The sequence below is a fragment of the Leguminivora glycinivorella genome, chromosome 6 (genome assembly GCF_023078275.1).
Source record: "Leguminivora glycinivorella isolate SPB_JAAS2020 chromosome 6, LegGlyc_1.1, whole genome shotgun sequence".
NCBI classification, from domain to species: Eukaryota; Metazoa; Arthropoda; class Insecta; order Lepidoptera; family Tortricidae; genus Leguminivora; species Leguminivora glycinivorella.
Genome location: NC_062976.1, coordinates 8,757,659 through 8,783,477, shown reverse-complemented (window position 1 = coordinate 8,783,477; position 25,819 = coordinate 8,757,659). Strand labels below are relative to the sequence as shown.

The 25,819-nt window shown below is 38.0% G+C and overlaps 3 protein-coding genes across 4 annotated transcripts; 2 read left to right on the top strand and 1 right to left on the bottom strand.

The window, feature by feature from the left end:
• LOC125227257 (protein artichoke) lies at window positions 1-22,366 on the top strand. Of its 2 annotated transcripts, none has more exons than XM_048131516.1 (4): window positions 1-163; window positions 17,131-17,336; window positions 17,412-20,035; window positions 20,519-22,366. In XM_048131516.1, exons 2-4 carry the CDS (start codon window positions 17,200-17,202, stop codon window positions 22,009-22,011), a joined length of 4,254 nt encoding a protein of 1,417 aa, XP_047987473.1. In that variant the 5' UTR covers window positions 1-163; window positions 17,131-17,199; the 3' UTR covers window positions 22,012-22,366. The 2 variants fall into 2 exon arrangements, with proteins under 2 accessions (XP_047987473.1, XP_047987474.1); XM_048131517.1 differs by having other exon boundaries at window positions 1-169; window positions 17,134-17,336.
• Window positions 22,367-22,699: 333 nt separating this feature from the next.
• Window positions 22,700-23,685, bottom strand: LOC125227351 (inosine triphosphate pyrophosphatase). Its single transcript, XM_048131641.1, has one exon. It carries the CDS (start codon window positions 23,519-23,521, stop codon window positions 22,949-22,951), a length of 573 nt encoding a protein of 190 aa, XP_047987598.1. The 5' UTR covers window positions 23,522-23,685; the 3' UTR covers window positions 22,700-22,948.
• Window positions 23,686-23,986: 301 nt separating this feature from the next.
• On the top strand, window positions 23,987-25,559 carry LOC125227226 (26S proteasome non-ATPase regulatory subunit 7). Its single transcript, XM_048131485.1, has 2 exons — window positions 23,987-24,311; window positions 24,676-25,559. Exons 1-2 carry the CDS (start codon window positions 24,137-24,139, stop codon window positions 25,482-25,484), a joined length of 984 nt encoding a protein of 327 aa, XP_047987442.1. The 5' UTR covers window positions 23,987-24,136; the 3' UTR covers window positions 25,485-25,559.
• The last annotated feature ends 260 nt before the right edge of the window (window positions 25,560-25,819 follow it).

Genomic DNA, 25,819 nt, shown 5'->3' with positions numbered 1-25,819 from the left:
GTCTGGTGTTTACATGCGAAATAGACTCCTATCCCAGTTTGTGTCTAGCCACCGAGGGGCCCGCTTGCCTCTGGATTGTAGTGCCCGATTACGCAAGATCGTAATTTTGTTGTGTCGTTCTGTTTGAATTATCTGATCTGTGGAGTGCTTAAAGGATATTTACCATCAGGTACTTATTGGAGTATGAATAATTGATAGTTGAATTAATTTAGGTACAGCAGCTATGTTAACAAATTTTGCAATTGACCACATTTATCTGATGCGAACCAAATTATCCTCGTGGATTCCTGGCAAATTTTTGTGCTTTTGAATTTAGAACTTTCTTATATTCTTATAAAAGTTCAAACCTTATTGTACCTACTCGTACGAGGTCACCAAGACCCAGGATGTTAATAGCCTTAGATAAGTGAAATTGATTCTTCCCCTGATTGAAAGAAATCTGAAGCACTAATTAATAACCATCGTCCCCGTAAACATTAGGTTTGCATATTACCAAAACAAATTCAACAAAGTCATCATTAAGTACGCACTTGACTAATTTGACAAAAGAAAGTTTAGAGAAAATCACTTTTAATAAGATAATAGTCTAAGTATGATACGTACCGGATTTTTTGCCATTTATGGGAGTCATGCGTCATGCCTCATGCGTGTTGCATCCATTTCTTTAGTTCACCAAAAAACAATTAGGTATTTGATCATGGTAGCATTTTGCTCACATTTACCAGGGAAAATGGGTTGGAGAATAGAAGGTTACAGGATTTGTTCCTGGTGTCCCGGTATCTGTGAAATTTTATGACATAAAACAAATTTAATGTCGATGCTACAATTCTGCGGTGCAAATGCATACACTGCAGTCACTTGTCTTTTTAACACGCTTTTATTAGGTCGTCGTGTATGTAACTAACTATGTAATGGAATCTGCGGAGGCTAATTTAACCATCTTCCAAGGATCGTAGCGTAATGAAAATTGGCAGCTATATGTAGTTCCGATGACAATACAATAATATGGTACTGTTGAGCTGATCTGATGATGGAGTCGGAAGATATGAACTGGAACTACATGATGGAACATCGTATCATAGCCGTTTTTGGGTTTCTTAGAAAAGTCTTGTAATGAACTTTGACTACAATTAGGTTTCAAGGTCTGATGATGGAGCCGGAAGATATGAACTGGAACTACATGATGGAACATCGTATCATAGCTGTTTTTGGGCTTCTTAGAAAAGTCTTGTAATGAACTTTGACTACGATTAGGTTTCAAGGTCTGATGATGGAGCCGGAAGATATGAACTGGAACTACATGATGGAACATCGTATCATAGCTGTTTTTGGGCTTCTTAGGAAAGTCTTGTAATGAACTTTGACTACAATTAGGTTTCAAGGTCTGATGATGGAGCCGGAAGATATGAGCTGGAACTACATGATGGAACATCGTGTCATAGCTGTTTTTGGGCTTCTTAGAAAAGTCTTGTAATGAACTTTGACTACGATTAGGTTTCAAGGTCTGATGATGGAGCCGGAAGATATGAACTGGAACTACATGATGGAACATCGTATCATAGCTGTTTTTGGGCTTCTTAGAAAAGTCTTGTAATGAACTTTGACTACGATTAGGTTTCAAGGTCTGATGATGGAGCCGGAAGATATGAACTGGAACTACATGATGGAACATCGTATCATAGCTGTTTTTGGGCTTCTTAGAAAAGTCTTGTAATGAACTATGACTACGATTAGGTTTCAAGGCCTGATGATGGTGCCGGAAGATAAGAACAGAAAAAGGAGGGGGGGGGGCTCGAGGGGGGAAGCATGAAAGAAAGATAAACGTTGTATTTTAAATAAGTTGGGTTAAGGTTTTCTTGTGATCCTTAAGAGCAAAGAAAAGGGGGGCTCGGGGGGCGAAGCCCCCGCATAAAAGAAAGATCAACGTAGTATTTAAGATAAGTTGGGTTAGCGTTTTATTGTGACCTTTAAGAGCAAACAAAGGGGGGCTCGGGGGGCGAAGCCCCCCGCATGAAAGAAAGATCAACGTAGTATTTAAGATAAGTTGGGTTAGCGTTTTCTTGTGATCCTTAAGAGCAAAGAAAAGGGGGCTCGGGGGGCGAAGCCCCCGCAAAGAATAAACATTAACGTAGTATTTAAGATAAGTTGGGTTAGCGTTTTCTTGTGACCTTTAAGAGCAAACAAAGGGGGGGCTCGGGGGCGAAGCCCCCGCATAAAAGAAAGATTAACGTAGTATTTAAAATAAGTTGGGTTAGCGTTTTCTTGTGACATTTCAGAGCAAACAAAGGGGGGCTCGGGCGAAGCCCCCCACATAAAATAAAGATCAACGTTGTATTTAAAATAAGTTGGGTTAAGGTTTTCTTGTGACCTTTAAGAGCAAACAAAGGGGGGCTCGGGGGCGAAGCCCCCGCATGAAAGAAAGATCAACGTAGTATTTCGAATAAATTAATTTAGCGTTTTCTTGTGACCTTTAAGAGCAAACAAAGGGGGCTCGGGGGCGAAGCCCCCGCATGAAAGAAAGATCAACGTAGTATTTAAGATAAGTTGGGTTAGCGTTTTCTTCTGACCTTTAAGAGCAAACAAAGGGGGGCTCTGTGGGCGAAGCCCCCCGCATAAAAGAAAGATCAACGTAGTATTTAAAATAAGTTGTGATAGCGTTTTCTTGTGACCTTTAAGAGCAAACAAAGGGGGGCTCGGGGGGCGAAGCCCCCCGCATGAAAGAAAGATCAACGTAGTATTTAAGATAAGTTGGGTTAGCGTTTTCTTCTGACCTTTAAGAGCAAACAAACGGGGGCTCGGGGGGCGAAGCCCCCCGCATAAAAGAAAGATTAACGTAGTATTTAAAATAAGTTGGGATAGCGTTTTCTTGTGACCTTTCAGAGCAAACAAAGGGGGGCTCGGGGGGCGAAGCCCCCCGCATGAAAGAAAGATCAACGTAGTATTTAAGATAAGTTAGCGTTTTCTTGTGACCTTTAAGAGCAAACAAAGGGGAAGGTTTTCATGAAAGAAAGATCAACGTAGTATTTAAGATAAGTTGGGTTAGCGTTTTCTTGTGATCCTTAAGAGCAAAGAAAAGGGGGCTCTGGGGCGAAGCCCCCGCAAAAAAGAAAGATTAACGTAGTATTTAAGATAAGTTGGGTTAGCGTTTTCTTGTGACCTTTAAGAGCAAACAAAGGGGGCTCGGGGGCGAAGCCCCCGCACGAAAGAAAGATCAACGTAGTATTTAAGATAAGTTGGGTTAGCGTTTTCTTGTGATCCTTAAGAGCAAAGAAAAGGGGGCTGGGGGCGAAGCCCCCGCAAAAAAGAAACATTAACGTAGTATTTAAGATAAGTTGGGTTAGCGTTTTCTTGTGACCTTTAAGAGCAAACAAAGGGGGCTCGGGGGCGAAGCCCCCCGCATGAAAGAAAGATCAACGTAGTATTTAAGATAAGTTGGGTTAGCGTTTTCTTGTGATCCTTAAGAGCAAAGAAAAGGGGGGCTCGGGGGGCGAAGCCCCCCGCAAAGAATAAACATTAACGTAGTATTTAAGATAAGTTGGGTTAGCGTTTTCTTGTGACCTTTAAGAGCAAACAAAGGGGGGCTCGGGGGGCGAAGCCCCCGCATAAAAGAAAGATTAACGTAGTATTTAAAATAAGTTGGGTTAGCGTTTTCTTGTGACATTTCAGAGCAAACAAAGGGGGGCTCGGGCGAAGCCCCCCACATAAAATAAAGATCAACGTTGTATTTAAAATAAGTTGGGTTAAGGTTTTCTTGTGACCTTTAAGAGCAAACAAAGGGGGGCTCGGGGCGAAGCCCCCGCATGAAAGAAAGATCAACGTAGTATTTAGAATAAATTAATTTAGCGTTTTCTTGTGACCTTTAAGAGCAAACAAAGGGGGGCTCGGGGGCGAAGCCCCCGCATGAAAGAAAGATCAACGTAGTATTTAAGATAAGTTGGGTTAGCGTTTTCTTCTGACCTTTAAGAGCAAACAAAGGGGGCTCTGTGGGCGAAGCCCCCGCATAAAAGAAAGATCAACGTAGTATTTAAAATAAGTTGTGATAGCGTTTTCTTGTGACCTTTAAGAGCAAACAAAAGGGGCTCGGGGGCGAAGCCCCCCGCATGAAAGAAAGATCAACGTAGTATTTAAGATAAGTTGGGTTAGCGTTTTCTTCTGACCTTTAAGAGCAAACAAACGGGGGCTCGGGGGGCGAAGCCCCCCGCATAAAAGAAAGATTAACGTAGTATTTAAAATAAGTTGGGATAGCGTTTTCTTGTGACCTTTCAGAGCAAACAAAGGGGGGCTCGGGGGGCGAAGCCCCCGCATGAAAGAATGATCAACGTAGTATTTAAGATAAGTTGGGTTAGCGTTTTCTTGTGACCTTTAAGAGCAAACAAAGGGGGGCTCTGTGGGCGAAGCCCCCCGCATAAAAGAAAGATCAACGTAGTATTTAAAATAAGTTGTGATAGCGTTTTCTTGTGACCTTTAAGAGCAAACAAAGGGGGGCTCGGGGGGCGAAGCCCCCGCATGAAAGAAAGATCAACGTAGTATTTAAGATAAGTTGGGTTAGCGTTTTCTTCTGACCTTTAAGAGCAAACAAACGGGGGCTCGGGGGGCGAAGCCCCCCGCATAAAAGAAAGATTAACGTAGTATTTAAAATAAGTTGGGATAGCGTTTTCTTGTGACCTTTCAGAGCAAACAAAGGGGGCTCGGGGGCGAAGCCCCCGCATGAAAGAATGATCAACGTAGTATTTAAGATAAGTTGGGTTAGCGTTTTCTTGTGATCCTTAAGAGCAAAGAAAAGGGGGCTCGGGGGCGAAGCCCCCGCAAAAAAGAAAGATTAACGTAGTATTTAAGATAAGTTGGGTTAGCGTTTTCTTGTGACCTTTAAGAGCAAACAAAGGGGGCTCGGGGGCCAAGCCCCCCGCATGAAAGAAAGATCAACGTAGTATTTAAGATAAGTTGGGTTAGCGTTTTCTTGTGATCCTTAAGAGCAAAGAAAAGGGGGGCTCGGGGGGCGAAGCCCCCCGCAAAAAAGAAACATTAACGTAGTATTTAAGATAAGTTGGGTTAGCGTTTTCTTGTGACCTTTAAGAGCAAACAAAGGGGGGCTCGGGGGCGAAGCCCCCGCATAAAAGAAAGATTAACGTAGTATTTAAAATAAGTTGGGTTAGCGTTTTCTTGTGACATTTCAGAGCAAACAAAGGGGGGCTCGGGCGAAGCCCCCCGCATAAAAGAAAGATCAACGTTGTATTTAAAATAAGTTGGGTTAAGGTTTTCTTGTGACCTTTAAGAGCAAACAAAGGGGGCTCGGGGGCGAAGCCCCCGCATGAAAGAAAGATCAACGTAGTATTTAGAATAAATTGGTTTAGCGTTTTCTTGTGACCTTTAAGAGCAAACAAAGGGGGGTTCGGGGGGCGATGCCCCCCGCATGAAAGAAAGATCAACGTAGTATTTAAGATAAGTTGGGTTAGCGTTTTCTTGTGAACTTTAAGAGCAAACAAAGGGGGGCTCGGGGGGCGAAGCCCCCCGCATGAAAGAAAGATCAACGTAGTATTTAAGATAAGTTGGGTTAGCGTTTTCTTCTGACCTTTAAGAGCAAACAAAGGGGGGCTCGGGGGCGAAGCCCCCGCATAAAAGAAAGATCAACGTAGTATTTAAAATAAGTTGGGATAGCGTTTTCTTGTGACCTTTAAGAGCAAACAAAGGGGGCTCGGGGGCGAAGCCCCCTCATGAAAGAAAGATCAACGTAGTATTTAAGATAAGTTGGCTTAGCGTTTTCTTCTGACCTTTAAGAGCAAATAAAGGGGGCTCGGGGGCGAAGCCCCCGCATAAAAGAAAGATTAACGTAGTATTTAAAATAAGTTGGGATAGCGTTTTCTTGTGACCTTTCAGAGCAAACAAAGGGGGGCTCGGGGGGCGAAGCCCCCCGCATGAAAGAAAGATCAACGTAGTATTTAAGATAAGTTGGGTTAGCGTTTTCTTGTGACCTTTAAGAGCAAACAAAGGGGGGCTCGGGGGGCGAAGCCCCCGCATGAAAGAAAGATCAACGTAGTATTTAAGATAAGTTGGGTTAGCGTTTTCTTGTGATCCTTAAGAGCAAAGAAAAGGGGGCTCGGGGGCGAAGCCCCCGCAAAAAAGAAAGATTAACGTAGTATTTAAAATAAGTTGGGTTAGCGTTTTCTTGTGACATTTCAGAGCAAACAAAGGGGGCTCGGGGCGAAGCCCCCGCATAAAAGAAAGATCAACGTTGTATTTAAAATAAGTTGGGTTAAGGTTTTGTTGTGACCTTTAAGAGCAAACAAAGGGGGGCTCGGGGGCGAAGCCCCCGCATGAAAGAAAGATCAACGTAGTATTTAGAATAAATTGGTTTAGCGTTTTCTTGTGACCTTTAAGAGCAAACAAAGGGGGGCTCGGGGGGCGAAGCCCCCCGCATGAAAGAAAGATCAACGTAGTAGTTAAGATAAGTTGGGTTAGCGTTTTCTTGTGACCTTTAAGAGCAAACAAAGGGGTCTGGGGGGGCGAAGCCCCCCGCATGAAATAAAGATCAACGTAGTATTTAAGATAAGTTGGGTTAGGGTTTTCTTGTTACCCTTAAGAGTAACGAAAAGGGGGGCTCGGGGGGCGAAGCCCCCCGCATAAAAGAAAGATCAACGCTGTATTTAAAATAAGTTGGGTAATGGTTTTTCCTGTGACCCTTAAGAGCAAATAAAGGGGGGCTCGGCAAAAAAGAAATACTTAAATTTTGTTTGAATTAGTTGAAATGTGACAATATTTTCTAATCGAGTCAAACAAAATTCCACTAGCTGAGAGCTTCAAAACAATGTATGGCGAAAGTATGTCTCTCTAATGTCTTCAAAAAGTCCGCGATGGCGATAGCACATGTCTATATTGTCTATCTTTTACGGATAACTTACAAGGTATAAACATTTTTATGATAATACCGTAATAAGAAGGTAGCCGCTATTATTAAGTATCAATTAGCAATAAGTACACGTTAAGCCACAAATGGCATGTAAAATCCGCCTACTTGAAATAAATTTATGTATAAATGTTAAAAGTATTTCATTATTAATGACTAAAAAGTATAAAATAAATTAATAGTTTAAAAAACACTATAAAACACGCTTTTATAAATGCACGTAAAAGCCAAAAATAAATTATGGATCGTTCAAGTTGTCTCTATTTGTGAGCTGAAGTTTAAAAACTATGTGCTTTTAATTATAATATTTGATTGTAAAAGCGTGGGGCGCTGGAACAGGAAAGACTTTTTGTATAACTTGCTGATAAATCAAATTATGCTATGTTACGCTATGTATTTGTTTACAAGAAAGTCTTTCCTGTTCCAGCGCCCCACGCTTTTACAATCAAATATTATAATTAAAAGCACATAGTTTTTAAACTTCAGCTCACAAATAGAGACAACTTGAACGATCCATAATTTATTTTTGGCTTTTACGTGCATTTATAAAAGCGTGTTTTATAGTGTTTTTTAAACTATTAATTTATTTTTCAACCGTGCCGGATACAGGAAGCCGTGTCGTGTGACTCTACACACGAGTCACACGACACGGCTTCCTGTAACCTAAACCTATATATCAAGAGCTACTAGTGGCAGCAGGGCGTTAAAATATTAGTAGAGAATCCAACGCTAAATTAGATTATTTTTTCCCCGTGAATATTTGTGAAGTTGTATGGAATCCATGGGCCACTAACCATTGCTATGAAATATACCTATATGGTAAACTCGCCTCATTCGGTGACATGCCTAATTCGTTGAAACAACCAAAAATCTTCTTTCGGAATAGTGCTTCAAAGCTTGTACCTATCAGGCTATCACCGAATTAGGCGTGTCACCGAATGAGGCGAGTTTACCCTACTACCTATAGGGACTAATTAATAGTGATAATACTGATAATTTATAGGTAGATATAGTTAAACAAAGAATCACATTTACAGGTAAGTACACTGAGAGAAAATACAACCAGTTTTCATGTTCGTTCAACAAGTTTTTTGGTTAAAATAGCGCCTACGTGCTCTTTGGTTCAAACAACAAGCTACTTGTCATTTGAATCGGCAATAAGGTAATGGCGCCTATTAACGTGGTACTTCAGGAAGATTTCAAAAGATTCCAAAAAATTAGGGGTATCAAAGCTCGTTAACGACCACAAATATTTTTTTTATGGAAGAGTATTTATTGACCTATTAGTTTTGAAGAGTTTTTGGATCATTTTAGTTTATTATATGTCATAAAATAATTATTGAAGCCAGCATACCTAAATTTTCTATTACCGTGGTAATGAACAGGCTGCGGTTCTATTAACGCGAATTGAGATTTCATTACCGAGGGTATGAATGACAGTGTTTTTCTGCCATCGGTAAATAGAAACCCATCTCAAAATTCGGAGCTTAATACCGACGGTTGAATATACAAATTATGACAAATACATATACCTATACTATCTTCCTTTATTAATACCCACAGAAGACTCAGTTTCATCTAAGAAATCTGTACTTACGGTACTCTAAATGTCATATTTTGATACAAGACTAATATGTCGCTCGGTAATAGATACTTCTTTAGGAACCTATTACCGACCCAAACAAATATTGCATGGATCGGTAATAGATTCTTATACATTCCATTACCGAGGGTTATCCGATCGTACCATCGGTGATAGGTATAAATTGGAGTATAATAAAATCTAATTCCGACCAATAAAAACAATGTCATACAGATGTATTTTCATTACAAATCAAAATAAAATATTGCAACTTTATATTAAAACCAAGTTTACATAACTGGTAAGTAAACATCAGACTTTATCTCAATGTTTAAAAAAATTGACAAATTAACGGTTTTCATAGAAACTACGAAATCAGTAATGAAGTTTTTGCTAAAAATTAAGGTTTTGTTGAATATTTTTCATAGCACGTAAATAGTTCTTTGATAGCGTGAATAGATCAAGATTGAAACAACTGTAAGACATTATATAACTGATCACATATACTTAAAATAAAGCATAAAGAATCAATATCACTACTTTAACCATTACTGTGGTATACCACAGTAATAGAATCTACTCACGAAATGGCGCCTTTCACCGCTGTCTTTTAATTTCCACTTTAAACACATTTACAGGCTAAACAATACGTAAAAAGTACTCAGAAGTCATGTAGAAAACTATAAACAATATTTTAAAATGCATAACTTTCACCTATTTACCACAATTATTACGTAAACTACTAAATGAGATTGGAGTTCACTTAGGTTTAGCGTCACGATTCAGTATGACACAACCTCTTCTTGCGGCCCCGTGGCAAAAACTGTCAAATAGCGAGTGTCTTTTTTCATTCACACTCTCTAGCGCCTATATGTGCGTTAGTCAACTAAACAGGCTTCCTATGTGTGAGTAACTTTATTTAGGAAATTGGTCGGTTTGCCTATAAAATGCGTATTTGCAAATGCGGCGGTAATGGACGTCGATTTCGATACCCGCGTTGATAGCCGCCGTTACCTTATACAACGTGTTTCCGGTATCACTCAAAACCTCAGACACCCCGACAGATTTTTATTTTTTTAAACTCATCTAGAGTATTCATCTTTTAATCTGATGGTAACTTTTTTTTTTAATTGAATTTTTAGATTTCTGTACAGCTCTACTTGACTTAAATTTTAGCTCTACACTCAATAAAACCATCCATCATCATAAACCATAAAACTATTTATTTGTGAACGTTACTGCAACGACATAAGGTTTACCAATAGACAGCTAAGATGTCATTGTAAAACACTTTAAAGCTTTGTCACAGTAAACTTCAAATTGGACAGGTAATCGCAGTAAGCAAATTTAAACCCAATATTCAGAATGACAAGGTTGTAATTAGGTAAGAGTTCAATTTGTTATGACTTATGATAAACATTAAGATTAAACTGACAAACAACGTCAAACTTCGTAGCGGAAAAAATAATCGCCCAAGTAACCAGCCAGTATTAATACCCCTAAATACTGAAAAAGGTAAACAACCTCTAGCAATGCGATATACACAATGTTGTATTACGAATACAATAGAATAGGCACGAAAAAAATAACTAATCATACTAATTTCAATAAAAATATTACCCCCATCAAGATATAGCTCAATCGATTCTACTTTCGATTCTGAACAAACGGTTTTTAGGTTTTTAGTGTTAAGTGAAACACGGTGTATTTGAATCAACAAGTAGATTTTATAAAAACAACCTGACACATATTGTTTTAAACATACGTTTGGCTGATTCAAACGGATAAACCGCAACAAGTCGAACTTGTTAAATTCACAATGCAAATTTCTCTCAGTGTACACTGATACTGAATTAATTGTATTGTATAGTATAGATAGACCAAAAAATTATTACGAAAGCTGGTATAAATTCAGAGGAACATCAGTTAAAATAGGGTGGCGAAGTTTTTAGCATATTATGTATATATTTAGCTTTTTATCGTGTTATTATAATACTTAAAACCTGAGTACATACGAATGTATAGTTTAAATAAAAGGTGATTCAGAGTTCGGAAAGTTTGTTGAGCGCCTACAAAGTTACCCGCTGCCAATGAACTTAGCGGCACGAGGGTTAATTTTCCATAATTATTCTACCTACCCTTGAATGGAAAACTAGCGTGAGTCGTGATTATTATGTTTTTACTTCTACACTCAACAGGCTCGAAAAAGTATAGGTTATTTTGTCGTCAAATAAATATTTGCAATTTACTAATAGTGTCACAAAAGTGATGGCAATGACCATAACGCGTAGACAACATGCAGAACATGCTAATCAATCACGATTGCATATCGTATTGATCTCATGGGTGTATTAGGATTCTGTATTAGCGCGACAGAGACAGTTGTGTTTCGATTATTGTACGGAGCGTTAATGTCTATGTCGCAGTAAGATAGATAAAGCCGTTATATAGTTATAACCCTAGGGATATAATTATATGTCGTGACATAGTTAAACGAAAGCGATTAATTGCTATCTTACTAGGAATATAACTATAATACGTTACTAGTTTAGTGATATAATTATATGACTGGATTCAGTTTAGTGAAATGATTGTAGGCAGGAGTGCGGCCGTGCGGCGGAGGTATTTATAGTTATAACCCTAGTGATATAATTATATGCCGTAACATAACGATATCACAGAAAAAGTGGCGAAAATTCAATAAATAATTATGCACGAAAACTCAACCGTGACGTGAACGACAACTGATGCCGAACGACTGCCTTGTGGTAGCGGGTAAGCTCCCGCCCCCGTCTCCACTGCACCCCCGCACTACACTGCTACAATTATACTACTGAACTTAATCCAGTAATGTAACTATATTACTTAACTAGAGACGTATTATAATTATAATATATTATTCCTAATATATTATCCCTAGTAAGATGGTGAGGAATCGCTTTCGTTTAGCTATGTTACGGTATATAATTATATCCCTAGGGTTAATATCTCCGCCGCACCGCCGCAGTCCTGGCTAGAATCATTTCACTAAACTGAATCCAGTCATATAATTATATCACTAAACTAGTAACGTATTATAGTTATATTCCTAGTAAGATAGCAATTAATCGCTTTCGTTTAACTATGTTACGACATATAACTATATCCCTAGGGTTATAACTGTATAACGGCTTTATCTATCTTACTGCGACATCTACATATTCATAATATTGACGATCATTTTCTAGTTCGTAATGAGATTCCCACTTTAGGAACGTAACGGGCTGAAGATGTAGTACAATTTTAAAGATAAATAAAAATAAAAATAATAAAAAGCCTTTTTTTTTTTTTTATTTCTCGCAAATTAACTTATAGAATAATAATCTTACAAAAAAATAATATTAGCATATAATTAATTGTATCATTAAAAATAATTATATCATTTGATTATGTGACTCTATATCATGCAGTTACAGTACTTATTTTATATTATTACACTATTTAAGATTGAATTTAATTTAAGAAATTGACTTAATTAATTAATTGACTTATCAGTACAAGGCGAGAACCCCTCTTAGTTGAGGGTAAAGGCCTCCTCCAGAGATGCCCAGTAGTCTCTATCTTTTGCTAGTGTCATCCATTGCTCGCCAGCCGTATGCGTGATATCGTCTTCCCATCTGGCTCTCGGTTTTCCGCGTTTCCTTTTTCCTAGTGGCCCCGGCCATTTTGTTAGCACGGTTGTCCAGCGATCATTGCTCATGCGGGCTACGTGGCCTGCCCATCGCCATTTCATTTTTTTTGAGTAACTTAAGGCGTCTATTACTCCAGATACTTGTCTTATTTTAGAGTGGCGTATTTTTTGAATCTTTCTGATATTTAACATGCTTCTTTCCATACTTCGTTGGCATGAGTTTATTTTGTTTTTTATTTGCATTGTAAATTTCCATGTCTGGCAAGCGTAGGTGAGCGACGGCAATAGGCAGGTATCCATTACTTTTTTCTTTATCTTTACAGGTATCTGACTTTTGAAAATCTCCTTCATGCTCCAATACTTATTCCATGCTCCTTTCACTCTTCTGTCGATTTCCATTTCGTTGCTTTCTTTTTCGAAAGATATTAGCTTGCCCAAGTATATGTATGACTCTACATATTCCAGCGGTACGTTTTCGATGATTATTGGCTGTTTTAATGAATTTGTCATTATTTTGGTCTTACTGAAATTCATTTCTAGGCCTACTTCTCTACTTGATTTTTGTAGAGTGTTTATCATGTATACCAGGTTTGCACTGTTTTCTGATAGCAAGACCAAGTCGTCTGCGAACCTCAGGTGGCTTATGAGTTTTCCATTTATATTCAAGCCTACTCTTTTCCAGTTTAATTTGCTTATGACCATTTCCAGCACAGCTATAAAAATTCTGGGTGAGAGCGGGTCCCCCTGTCTCGTTCCTCTTTTTATTGGAAAAGATGGTCCCGTTGACTCCAGTTTCACTCTGCTAGTACCGTTGTCATAGAGATATTGCAGAATCTTAATGTATTTTGACTCTACATTTTGAGCTGCTAGGGCTTGCCATATTGATGAATAATGTAGAGTGTCAAAGGCTTTTTGGTAATCGATGAAGGCTATGTAGAGCGTCCTTCTAAACTCTTGGTACTTCTCTATAAGTAGCTCTACAGAATGGATGTGGTCAATTGTAGAATAGCCTTTGCGAAATCCAGCTTGCTCGATTGGTTGATAAATTTCTAATGTAGGACTTATTCTTTTCTCTATTATGGACGAGAATAACTTGTATAATGCAGGAAGGAGACTGATAGGTCTGTAGTTACTTATATCTTTGGGATCTCCTTTTTTGTACAATAGTATAATATTTGACTCTGACCATTGCTTAGGTGTGGTTCCAGTATGTAATATTTTATTAATCAGTATTTTTAGAGGTGTAGCGAGGAGAGTACAGGCAATTTTTATTGATTCGTTAGTTATCCTGTCGGGTCCTGGGCTTTTTTCCAATTTGAGCTGCTTTATTGCGCCGATAATTTCTATTTCGTCCGCTGGTTTTGGCTCTGACGAGTTTCCTGATTCATCTGGGTTATAAGAAGAAGTTTCAGTTTGTACTGGAGTATCGTAGAGCTTTTTATAGAACTTTGTGGCTATCTGGAGTATGTCTTTTCTGTTGTGTGTTTCATCATGTAGTCCGCGAAGGCCCTCTATCCAGGATTTGTGCGATTGAAGTTCCTTATAGGCTCTTTTCAGGCTGCCAGTTGACTCGAGGTACTTTATTATAGTGCGTTGTCGGTGGTTTTTATAGTCTTGTCGGATATACTTACTTATAAGTTTGTACAGTGCTTTAAGTTCGTTTTTCATTTCACGTGATTTTGGTTTTTGCTTTTTTAGATCTATTCTTCGTTGTAAGAGCCTTTTTGTGCGTTCTGATATAATATTGCCAGTTTTATTTGTGTGCGTTGTGAAGGCAATTTCTAGACTGTTTTCTATAGCATATGTTATTCTGTCGTAATATTCTTGTACGGTATCATCTTCATGTCGGTGGCAAAGATCGTCTTGGCATTTACTTAGTGCCTCGAGATAGCTTGAAATTTCTTCCTCGGTTTTTAATAGGCTCTTCGGATTTTTAGCGTAGCTTGATCTCTTGTTTTTGATTTTGTTTAACTTGAAAGTGCCTCTTACAAATCTGTGATCAATTTTAAAGATAAAGTCGGTTTATTAACCCCCGACGTAAAAACGACGGGGTGCTATAAGTTTGACGTGTCTGTCTGTCTGTGGCATCGTAGCTTTCGAACGGATACACCGACTTAGATTTAGTTCTTTTTTTGTTTGATAGCTGAATTAGTCGAGTGTTCTTAGCCATGTTTGATAAAATCGGTCCACTCTGACGGTTTTTTTTTTCAAAATTTTAAATCTTTACATGTTCACGTAAAGTCTGCTACCTGAACTTAATAGCTTACTGCCAAGTTTGTACAAAGTTAGTGTGGTCTAAAAATTTTTTACTTATTCTTCAACGCACAGAATACTTAAAAGAGCCTACCCTAATCATATACAAACGTTAGAACCAACCGTTACCGCCTCTTTGCAAGTTTTGCAACTACTTAGTCATAAGTACATACAAAACAACGTCAATTTTCCGCATTGCACCCCGGAATGTAGGATGACAGTTGACAGTTAGAGATAACTTGTGTAACTGTACAGTGATTGCTCGTCTTGCTGGCTGGTTGCTATGATGCACTAGTAAGATGCCGTAGACATTATCTGGATAGACGCCGCATGTGAAACGGCCTCGAAAATCGTTAGACGCATCGTGATTATGAAACCGAAGTACACATTATGACATGAGTTAGGTCAGGAACGTTTTAATGAGCAGTTTATATCAGGGTAGTTAGCATCTAATAAGTACACAGATGCAGTAAAAGTACTTATAGAAATAGGATTTAACTCTTCGGAAATTGCAACAGAAGAAATTTACCCATGCCACTGTTTTGATGGCCTAGGGCAACTATAGCATAGGTCGCTGGTTTGAATCCAGCCGGGGCACTGGAAGCCTTAATAGTAGTCACTTTTCTTCGTATACATATAATAATATATTTATTTCGGTTTTAGAAATACATAGCATGTTTAGTAATTATCATTAAGCTGAGACTAGGTACTGTTCGCTAGTAGTTAAAAGTTAACATTAAGATAAAATTCATATTAAATGAACGATTTGCCGTCTTGCGCTAAAGGACTACCTAACAGGCTAATACTTACGATGAAATAGCGCTACTTAGGTAGAGTGCAAGTACATCTAGAGTGCGAATACATCTAGAATTTTACATACATAGGTACATTGTATGTCTGTGCATTTGCCCTTTATTTCTACGCGCTCGTTAAGGAAAATATCTCAAACAATGGCTTTGCCAGAGATACATTCTATAGCCTTTGGCAATGAACTAGTTTAGTAGGTAGGTTCAGATTCAGATTCAGATTCAGATTCAATAATTTATTCAATGGTAAACACAATTAATATACATAAGTATTATATAAAATTCTAATAAGTGATGAGATAAAAAAAAATGGTTTACCACGAAATGTACACATGGTAGGTATTGTGTACTACATGTTAAATTAACATCATCATGATATCTAAGCCGGAACACTTTGTGAGGAAACCGAACAAATCTTAATAGTTATTTGTTATACAAGGGGGCAAAGTTGTATTTTAACACACGAGAAGTAAAATACATTTGCACCCGAGTGTAACACAAAACTTTTCCCCTCACTATAGCGAGGAAACTACAACGCAAAAAATGCGTTTATCACTGCTTCCAGTAGTTCCACAGGTGGTAAATCATCTTTATTACTAAATTCACCTACTTTTATCAATTTTAAAGCAGTTAATTTGACTTTATTCAAGGTCAAATTACTTTACCCACTAGTGGATAAAATGCGTTTTTACCCGCTGGTATTAAAGGACAAAACACGTGTTTCCGAGCTAGTGAGGGGAAATAAGAATTATTAGTAGGTACGTGTCTAAAACCGTCCCTTTCGTATTCTATAACTAAACAAGTGTCTCTTTTGTCGAGCCTAGTCCAAGTAGCCCAGGCTTCGCAAATTACAAAGTCTGGCAAACATATCGTCACAACGTTAAGAAGAAAACTATGATCCTATTGCGTACCTCAATATCAATAAGAATGAGCAATATAATTTACAAAGACATTGCCTCAAAGTTATAAAAGGCGCAGATTTGGGGGAATCCCCCATTCAGCCGTACTGCATCGTAACTAGAGTATGACGAGTAATCATACGAGTATAGCCTCCTTAATCTTAACCAGGTCCCAACATTACGTGCGCTGACCTACATCACCAAAACTATACAACCTCCGGATTAGCATTGTGTAACCTCCGTTAGAACTATTGTTGAACAATAAAGTACGTAGACTCCGTAGATCGCCAATAAGAACAATGGAAACAGTGAAAGTGCAGCAGCACCGGACCGCAGCCATTGTTTCAGTCATTGTTCTAAAAGTCCTTGACGCAATCAGTTTATAGAATTAATTTCTTGCAAACGATGTACTTTGCCTCTACGACACAATCCGGTATTGTTTAACTTCCGTTTTGTGAACAGTGACCAGTCCTAATCACCCAAAACACAGTTGAGACACAGCAACATAAATGATACTTCAAGTTCGCCACAGTATTGCTTCAGCAATTGTTATCATTTTGAAACAACAAACAGTTTAGTGTTTTAAAATACCTTTAAAATAACATATTATTATACATAATTATAAACTACACGACATAGTTCCATAAGCTCCATGTAGTGAATAGAACTTAAGCAAGAATTTTCAATGGAAAAATATTTCCATTAATAATCGTCATCCTCCTTCCGTTATCCCGGCATTCGCCACGGCTCATGCGAGGCTGGGGTCCGCTTTGACATTATCCATTACATTAATAATAACCTCGTTCTAATTGGTTCACCTGTTCAGACGCTAGACGCTCTAACTGCTTAGACAGACTCTATTACTTAGGCACTTCTTGATGCACTCGCAGAAATTACAAGTTTTTAATATAACCACTCTTTTATTAGACTAATAGCAATCTAAATGTCGACATCCAATTATCATATGAACGACACACACATTAAATTGTTACACAAAACAATAACAGACTTTATTATTTCAGATGCGTAAAACTTGGATTCTTGGATGCAACACTAATTAATATAATGAGCGGCGAAGCAGTTAAGAAATGCTACTTAAGACTGAGAGGGTTTGCTTATGCCTGGTCTTACTAATAACGATTACGTCAGGGCAGACAGTATGTCCAGCCTCAGAAACGATTCTTCCATGCATATGCACAAATCGGAACGAAGATATCCAAATATGGTAGGTACTTGCTATAATATGTTGACATTGTCGTACAAAGCTCCATTGTCTTTAATCTGAATTTCGTGGTTACAGGTGCACGCACAGCGATTTGCCACAAGTGTTGAAGGGCGTACAAAAGATCGGAGACACCGTCAGAAGATCAATAGATGAACTCATTATAGAAAACAACTATTTACCTTCTTTACCTGGCAAGATATTCCAAAATGTAAAGATACTTCGGCTGATGTTGAGGCATAATGGACTAGAAAGACTATCCGTAGCATGGTTGGAAACTCAGGAGACGAATTTAGTTGAAATATTTATAGTAGAAAATGACTTAAAGAGCATACCGCCGGAAAGTTTGATGAAACTGCAAAACCTACAAGCAATCACTATACAATCGCACAATCTTAAAAGGATACCTCCTCTTACAGGCATGCCACGCTTGCGTTACATCAGCGTCCAATCTGGAAGTCTAAATGCTGTGAATGAACGCACATTTGAAGGTTTACCCAACGTGGAAAAACTGTTCATTAGAGGCAGTCCAAATCTTCAAACTGTCAAAGAAAATGCAATCTATAATTTACCAAAATTAAAGAAATTAGAGATAACTGACTGTGGCATAAATGTTATTCACATGAGAGCGCTATCTCTTCTACCTATGTTGACCGAGCTTTCCTTTAGCAACAACAAAATAACAGATGCATCTATGGTTGGGAGAGCTACAAGAGATTTACCTTCGTTGTCTAACTTAAATCTCAATAACAACTTAATTGACAAGTTAAACGAAGGAGCCTTTGTGGACCAGGGCATGTTAGAAAGCCTTTTCCTGTCGAACAACAACATTAATGTTATACATCATGGAGCATTTCACAGGGTTCCTAAGTTAAGAGTAGTAGATCTAAATTACAACAATATAAATCGCATTCATCCCGAGTCATTCCTACAGCAATCTGGCAGTGGCGTAGAAGAATTGAATCTAATCGGAAATCAAATAACGCATATTTCAGAATTCAGAGCTTTGCTAGATGCATTACCTCGTTTGAGGTTTCTGGATATGAGCGAAAATTTACTTCAGGACATCCCAAGGGGCGCTCTAAGAGGTCACCCAAGTTTGGAACGCCTGCATCTAAATAAGAATAATATAAAGTTCATACAAGCTGACGCATTTATGGCTATGCCTGCCTTGAGAGAATTGCATTTAAGTAATAATTCTTTGACTGATTTTAATGAAGGACCATTTTGGAATTTACCTGCATTAAAGGGTTTAGATTTATCATTTAATTACTTTCAACGTCTACAACCGAAGTTACTCTATAACTTACCATCCCTTAGAAGAATTAATCTAAGCAATAATCAATTAACAATGATTGACCCGATTACGTTTATTGAGTCCCCGTTGCTAGAGTACGTAAACATATCAGGCAATGCTTTGGTGTCCATACATCCTGCGACTTTTAGAAACCTGGCTAGCCTTTATGAAATTGATGCAAGTCACAATCGACTGATGGAATTTGTCCCTGGTCTGCCGAGAGGCCTAGAACAATTATGCTTACAAAGAAATCAAATCACAAGCTTGCCAGTACCACCATCTCCAGATTTAGATTTACCATCGCTTAGAACATTGGACATTTCGAACAACGGTATTCAAAAAATGCCACGAGGAAGTATGAAAACTCTACATAACTTACGAAGGCTGTACATGAGACGCAATGGGTTAAGGCAGATTGATCCGACGACTTTTGGAGATTTGGAGAGACTAGAGATGTTAGATCTAGGTGAAAACCAGATAATATCAGTTCACCCTAAAAGTTTCACAAAGCTGCAATACTTGAAGCAAGTCAATCTACATGGTAATACCATTGAAAACTTCGATTTTATGGCTGTACAAGACAATGCCGCATTATCAACATTGGATTTTAGTAAAAACAGATTGAAAAGTATAAGTCCGAATATTGTAAACAGAGCTCTTGACATTGAAATATTGAATATCTCATCCAATAATCTTGTAGAGCTACCTATTTCTCTGAATATGCTACCAAAACTACGTCTACTAGATGCCAGTTACAATCACATAAAATTCTTTGATGGCAATGCTATCAACAACATCCATACATTGAAAGAAATAAATATGGTGAACAACAAGGTCACAGAACTACGCTCCGGTAGTTTTGAAGATCTGAGAGAGCTGGAAACTATACATTTTGAGAGCAACCAAATAGAAATCATCCACCCCAAAGCGATTATTAACCTTCCTAATGTTATTTCCATACATTTGAGCAGAAATCATATAATAGATTTACCGGATAGAGTTTTCTCAAATCTTCCAAAGTTGAGGATTATTGAGTTGCAAGGGAATCGGTTGCAATACATCTCGTTGCGGGCATTTGAGAACCTTCCTTTAGTTCAGTACTTAAATATGAGTAATAATCAGTTGACGAATATCGATAATTCAGGGCTACGACAACTTGCATCTTTGGAAGTACTGGACTTGAGTTTTAACAAATTGAACAAGATAACTAGAGCTTCTTTCCAGTATATGGAATGGTTGGTGGAGCTGAACCTAGACAACAACCTGATTTGCTACATCGGTGGCCAGCCGTTCGACTTCATGCCGCGGCTGAAGGTGCTCTCAATGCAACACAACAAATTGACAACAGTCGGCGAACCGGTATTCGCAAAGCTGAGGAATAATATCGCCATTTTGGATATTGATGGTAAGTTCTCCTATTGACCAAGAAAGAGAAGATATAAATAGTGTCGTCTCGTTTTTTTACACTAATGATTTGAAAGGGACAACGCTACAATGTTGTCACCATTTAATACTTTTTCATAGCTAGTAATACTATTCTGTATTCTGTATAATGCTAATATGCCTTACAGTACACGTTTATAATTGTATTGCTTCCCACTTGCAGTCTCTTAATGATATGTCACCGGAGGCATACCATTATTACGCCCGTGCGATAGAGATGAGACTGATCAATAAGTATACGAAATTCTTTGTGATATGAAGTATGAATCTATTATTTGCCACTTTTTTTGTTAGCTTCTATTATGACTTATGAGCGAGATTGTCATATATAGGTATATACACTTTCGTATGTGTGGGTAGACGCACATGGTACTATTCCTTGGCGCAGTCGGTAGGATATAGTATGGTACAAACGAGGACTAATTTTTAATTATTTCTTTTTCAGGCAACCCGTTAATTTGCAACTGCAGAATCGTTTGGCTGAAATCCTGGCTTGCGGAATCATCTTCTATAGGGCCTAAATGTGCCGATGGAACCTACGTCAAGGGAATGCCGTTCTCGAGCCGCGACTGTGTAAACACCCCTACAGGCGACGAGGATTTGAGATCTTGTGTAGCCCTCGAAAACGAAGCACTACTCCCCAATTTAGCGACGTCTCAAGTGTTCTCCACTATGGATAAAATAAAAGATTACACCCAACAAATCAAAAACAATTACCACATTAACAAAATCAACAGGCCCTCTCCTGAAGAGTCAGAATATTTTTACGACGAATACGTCGACTATCCGTACAACGAAACCCTTATCGATGGACTCAACGAAATAAGCGCACAAAATAAAAATAAGTCACATTACACACCAGGAGACACACCTACTCTTTATGCTGAGATGAAAAATAAAACTAACAATAATCCTCCTCCTAATGCAGGTAGCAGTGGCTTCACGTTCTTCGGAATGCCTTTACCTACCATCAACATGGGACAGCTACTTAATACAGGACGCAAGGTAGACTGGCAAGAGAACAAGCAACAAAACCCTACAGACAAATACCTACATGAGCCTCCTAAATTTGAGACAGGTGGCTTTTCACCCATACTCCCAACCACAGCCACTGGTTTCAAACCAATGACAAACCCCAATATGAATATGACACAAAATGCCATCGCGAACATGGGTGACGCGAAATACAGCGCCAAAGGCAGTGTGCAACACAGCGTTGTAGAAACTTCAACAAAACCGCCAGTAAACACAGTTCAAAGGAACTCTACGCATCAGAAAATGAAGAGCGAAATTCATGAGATACAAGCATTTTTGAATGACGATAACAGCACTCATGTAGCTTACAACAGAACTAAGGCTATAGAAGAGGAAAAGATTGACCCAAATAACATCAGCAAATACAATCTCATGGAATCTAATTTGACAGTCAATCACATAACAGAAAAAGAAGGCTTACTGATTACTACAGACACCAGCAATGATATGTCTTTACAGGCCTGGCTAGAGACAAGCACCCAGCCATTCTCAGGCTCTTCTGTGACCTCTAAACCCCCTATAAAGAAACATATTGAGAATAACCCACCAACAGCACTGTCAGCTATTCTAGTACCAAACAATGAGGAATTAGCAAGACGGAACTATACTAAAAGACCAGCTACTATAACAAAAGTAACCATGCCTCATGCTGAGCATTATGACAATCATGATAATTATTTGCCTGTAATAAATAGAGAGGGTAAAACAAGGTTTTCTGAATTACCTACCATAGGGAATACAAAGACTAGACAGGCTGAAGACAGAGACTGGTATTATAAAAATTACAATAATTCTAATTTAGAGCCATATGTTGCTCCTGGAGTGCATAACTCTGGTGGTAATATTGTTAAGGTTAAGATATACATAGTGATAGTTGGACTGTGTTTCAAACTGTATACTTAGAAAGTAAACGTGTTCAAGTATTAAGAAAATATGTGAACTTGTAAACTAATGTTGTGACTGAAATTTAAAAATATTTTACGAAAAGTGGAATCAAAATATTATTGAAATTAGTAACAAAAAATACCACTATTATAATTTTAATGGTTCAAAAATGTCAATGTTTGTAAATTATCAAACTATTCTAATTTTAAGATTTTACAACTACAAACAGTTTAAATAGGATCTATATCGGAATCCCTAAAGTTTTTTGAACTATTTTTACATTGCCTAATATTTTTTGGCATAATGATCATTTGGCCTAATTTAAATGTCCTAATATTGTTTCGCCTAACGGCGTTAAACCCACTTTTTTAGAAGCGATTCGGATTTGTGTGAGGTCACGGTTCTAACCTAACCTAAACCTACCTTTCTAACAGCGAATCGGTTCTGGGTAATGTCATTTTTGGGGCAAAATTTAAATTATGCCAAATGATCGTTAGGCCAAAAGAGCGTTAGGCATTTCATAATTCGGCCAAATGAGTTAGGCCAAGTGATTTTCGAACAAACGTTATTAGGGATTCCGAGGGAGACCCTTTAAATAAGGTACAGCGGGGCAAATCTCGACTGGGGGGGAAATATAACTCATCCATTTTTTCCATTATTACCCTATGATGTTGAGTTCTACATGTATCCACTGAACACGCCTACCATATATAACCGGTGGACACTCTATTTAATAATGCAAACATTGTAAAACATGGAAAAAATGGATCAGTTACATTTGCCCCCCAGTCGAGATTTGCCTCGCTGTACCTTACTTATAATAAACTTTAAGGCTAATTTAAGATGAGTTTAGCAATAAAATGAAGTTATATGAATAATTTTGTATTATTTTCAAATTATTAACTAAAGCAATCATTCTAATTCTTAGTTACAACAATGATGGAATAATTAAAAATTACCCATTCTGTTCAAAGTGCTTTCTGAGCTTATCCAAGGCCTTATATCTGTGAGATATTGTGTTCTTCACCTCCTTTGCTAGTTCTCCATAAGTCTTGTCATAACCCTCAGGTTGGAAGACACAGTCCCAGCCAAAGTCCCTTCTTCCTTGTGGTTCAACTATTTCTCCTTTCGTTATTCCTTGGAACAAGATGACCTCAGCATCTTCACTTTCACCAGAACTATAGGCAAAAGTGCATATAGCTTGAGCAGACTTATCTTCCCATCCAGCTAATAACTTTGTTAAGCCCTCTGGCTCTAATTTCTCTAAAAACCATTTGATATACGGCCCTGGCAAACCTTTCAAGGCATTATAACATAGACATGTATCTTCAACTATGACCGGCCTCTTTAGAAGGCGCGCCGCTTCTTGGCACTTCTTGATAGATATTTCATCGACTTCACCTTGTAGTTCTGGCAGGTCGAGCTTATGACTGACCAACTCCAAAGGAAAGGTTTTACCCAAAATAGCACGAAGCTCTTCTAATTTCTTTGCATTGCCGGTCACGAATGTTAACGTTCGTTGCGCCATGATTTGAGCTATTATTAAAAATTACTACAAGTTGACAGTGTAGAAAATTGTTTAACCGATTTACTTTTCAGTATTCAATTAAATATTGTTATAAATTATGGGCATTATGGCCCAAAATATAAAACATAACCTTAGCGACTTCGGTTCGGTTGACATATCACATTCCCTTGACATTGACGTTTGATTGTAGATGACACATCAAATAGAGGCCCTATTATTAACGCTGAAAGTTTACGTCCGATTTTCAAAAACAATAATTAATGCATTTTATATAGTAGCGATATGAAACTAAAAACACCTTCATTTTTGCGAATAAGTTTCTTAAAATGGAATGCAGTTGGGTCACAAATTCAGTGATGAAAGTTTATATTAACAAGTGACAGTGTTTTTAACAGTATCTCCACTAAACTGTATTGGTCATAGACAATTCCTATTGACCATCGACAAGCAAAGCAAAATGAAGATGACTGTCAAATTTTAGTTGACTAGCGGATAGGCATCGTTGTTGGCGAATTATTTATTGTGAATTGTTTGTTTTGTCGCCTTTTGCTGAAGTATCTGGCAATCTTAAATATAATTTTAGTTGATTAAGCAATAGATCAACTTATTCTCAAGATGCCTAGCCAAGAAGTAGTGACCACAAAAGTGGTTGTTCATCCTCTAGTTTTACTTAGTGTCGTGGATCATTTTAACCGAATGGGTAAAATTGGAAACCAGAAACGTGTAGTAGGTGTCCTGCTCGGTTGCTGGCGAGCTAAGGGTGTCCTGGATGTATCGAACAGTTTTGCAGGTTAGTCACCATTGAATATCTGCAATCTCATTCCTTTCTAGACGCAACGTTAAAAAATGCGTTTTGTTACCCAATTACTTTCAAGATAGTGACTTAACATGCAGATTTTTATACTTTTAATGGATCCTGGTTGATATAAGGTAAAACGTCTCATTTCCTAGTATTCAATTTCCGCAAAATAGGTTTGCATTGATCACTAAAGGTATAGTTACAATTCCCTACCAGTTCTAACGATAACTTTATTTTTGTATGAAGAATGGTTTTATGACTATTACCCATACAATATTTTAACCTAGTGAAATACTTCCTGATCTAGGTGTGTTGTCTATTAACAGGCTGTTCAATTTTTTTTTCTGCATTCCAGTTCCATTTGATGAAGATGACAAGGATAAGTCTGTCTGGTTCCTCGACCATGACTATCTGGAAAACATGTATGGCATGTTCAAGAAAGTTAACGCCAGGGAGAAGGTAGTGGGCTGGTACCACACCGGCCCCAAACTGCATCAGAATGATGTAGCAATCAATGAGCTGATTAGGCGTTACTGCCCTAATTCCGTTCTAGTCATCATTGATGCAAAACCAAAAGACCTTGGTCTTCCTACTGAGGCTTACCGGGCTGTAGAAGAGGTTCACGATGATGGTAGCCCAACTACTCGCACTTTTGAACACGTCCCCAGTGAAATTGGTGCAGAGGAAGCAGAGGAAGTTGGTGTTGAACATCTCCTGAGAGACATCAAGGACACAACAGTGGGAAGTCTCTCGCAAAGGATCACCAATCAGCTTCTAGGCTTAAGAGGCTTACACTCACAGCTGACTGAAATTAGAGATTACTTGCTCCAAGTTGGACAAGGTTCGTTACCTATGAACCATCAAATCATCTACCAATTGCAGGACATATTTAACCTCCTTCCTGACATTGCTAATGACAACTTTATCGATAATCTGTATATTAAAACTAATGATCAGTCCCTTGTTGTGTACCTGGCTGCTCTTGTAAGATCGATCATTGCTTTACACAACCTTATCAACAATAAGATCACTAATAGAGATGCGGAAGAAGGCAAGAAAGAGGAAGCCAAGAAGGAAAAGAAAGATAAAGAAGAGAAGGATAAAGATGAGAAGAAAACGGAAGACAAAGCGAAAGTTGATAAAAAAGATGAAAAGAAGAAGTAATTTAGAATGAGTGTTAGATTAAGTTGTTTGTAATGCTGAATTATTTTAAAATAAATTGTATTTACTAATTTCAAATTTGTTTCTTTTTTTTTCTTAAAACCAGTGAACAATGAATTAAAAACATGCTCCTAATTTTATACTTATAAAAATTTCGTTGATGTTTACGTTTATTTTATCTGAAATTAATTTTAATGTGTTACAAATGCCTCTAATAGTATGCACCAATCAAGTAATAAATGTATGACAAACTATAGTCAAGTGTTAACATATCTCAAAATATGATAACTTGATAAGCACCGAATTATCTGTATATTGTGTGATAAGCCTAGAATATT

What these genes read in the sequence shown, in the direction of transcription:
- LOC125227351 (XM_048131641.1), bottom strand. Translation starts at nt 23,521, where the DNA reads ATGGCGCAACGAACGTTAACATTCGTGACCGGCAATGCAAAGAAATTA.
- LOC125227226 (XM_048131485.1), top strand. Translation starts at nt 24,137, where the DNA reads ATGCCTAGCCAAGAAGTAGTGACCACAAAAGTGGTTGTTCATCCTCTA. An exon ending in TGTATCGAACAGTTTTGCAG is followed by an intron (nt 24,312 to 24,675) that starts GTTAGTCACCAT and finishes TCTGCATTCCAG; the next exon opens with TTCCATTTGATGAAGATGAC.
- LOC125227257 (XM_048131516.1), top strand. Translation starts at nt 17,200, where the DNA reads ATGCTACTTAAGACTGAGAGGGTTTGCTTATGCCTGGTCTTACTAATA. An exon ending in AACGAAGATATCCAAATATG is followed by an intron (nt 17,337 to 17,411) that starts GTAGGTACTTGC and finishes TCGTGGTTACAG; the next exon opens with GTGCACGCACAGCGATTTGC. An exon ending in CGCCATTTTGGATATTGATG is followed by an intron (nt 20,036 to 20,518) that starts GTAAGTTCTCCT and finishes TTTCTTTTTCAG; the next exon opens with GCAACCCGTTAATTTGCAAC.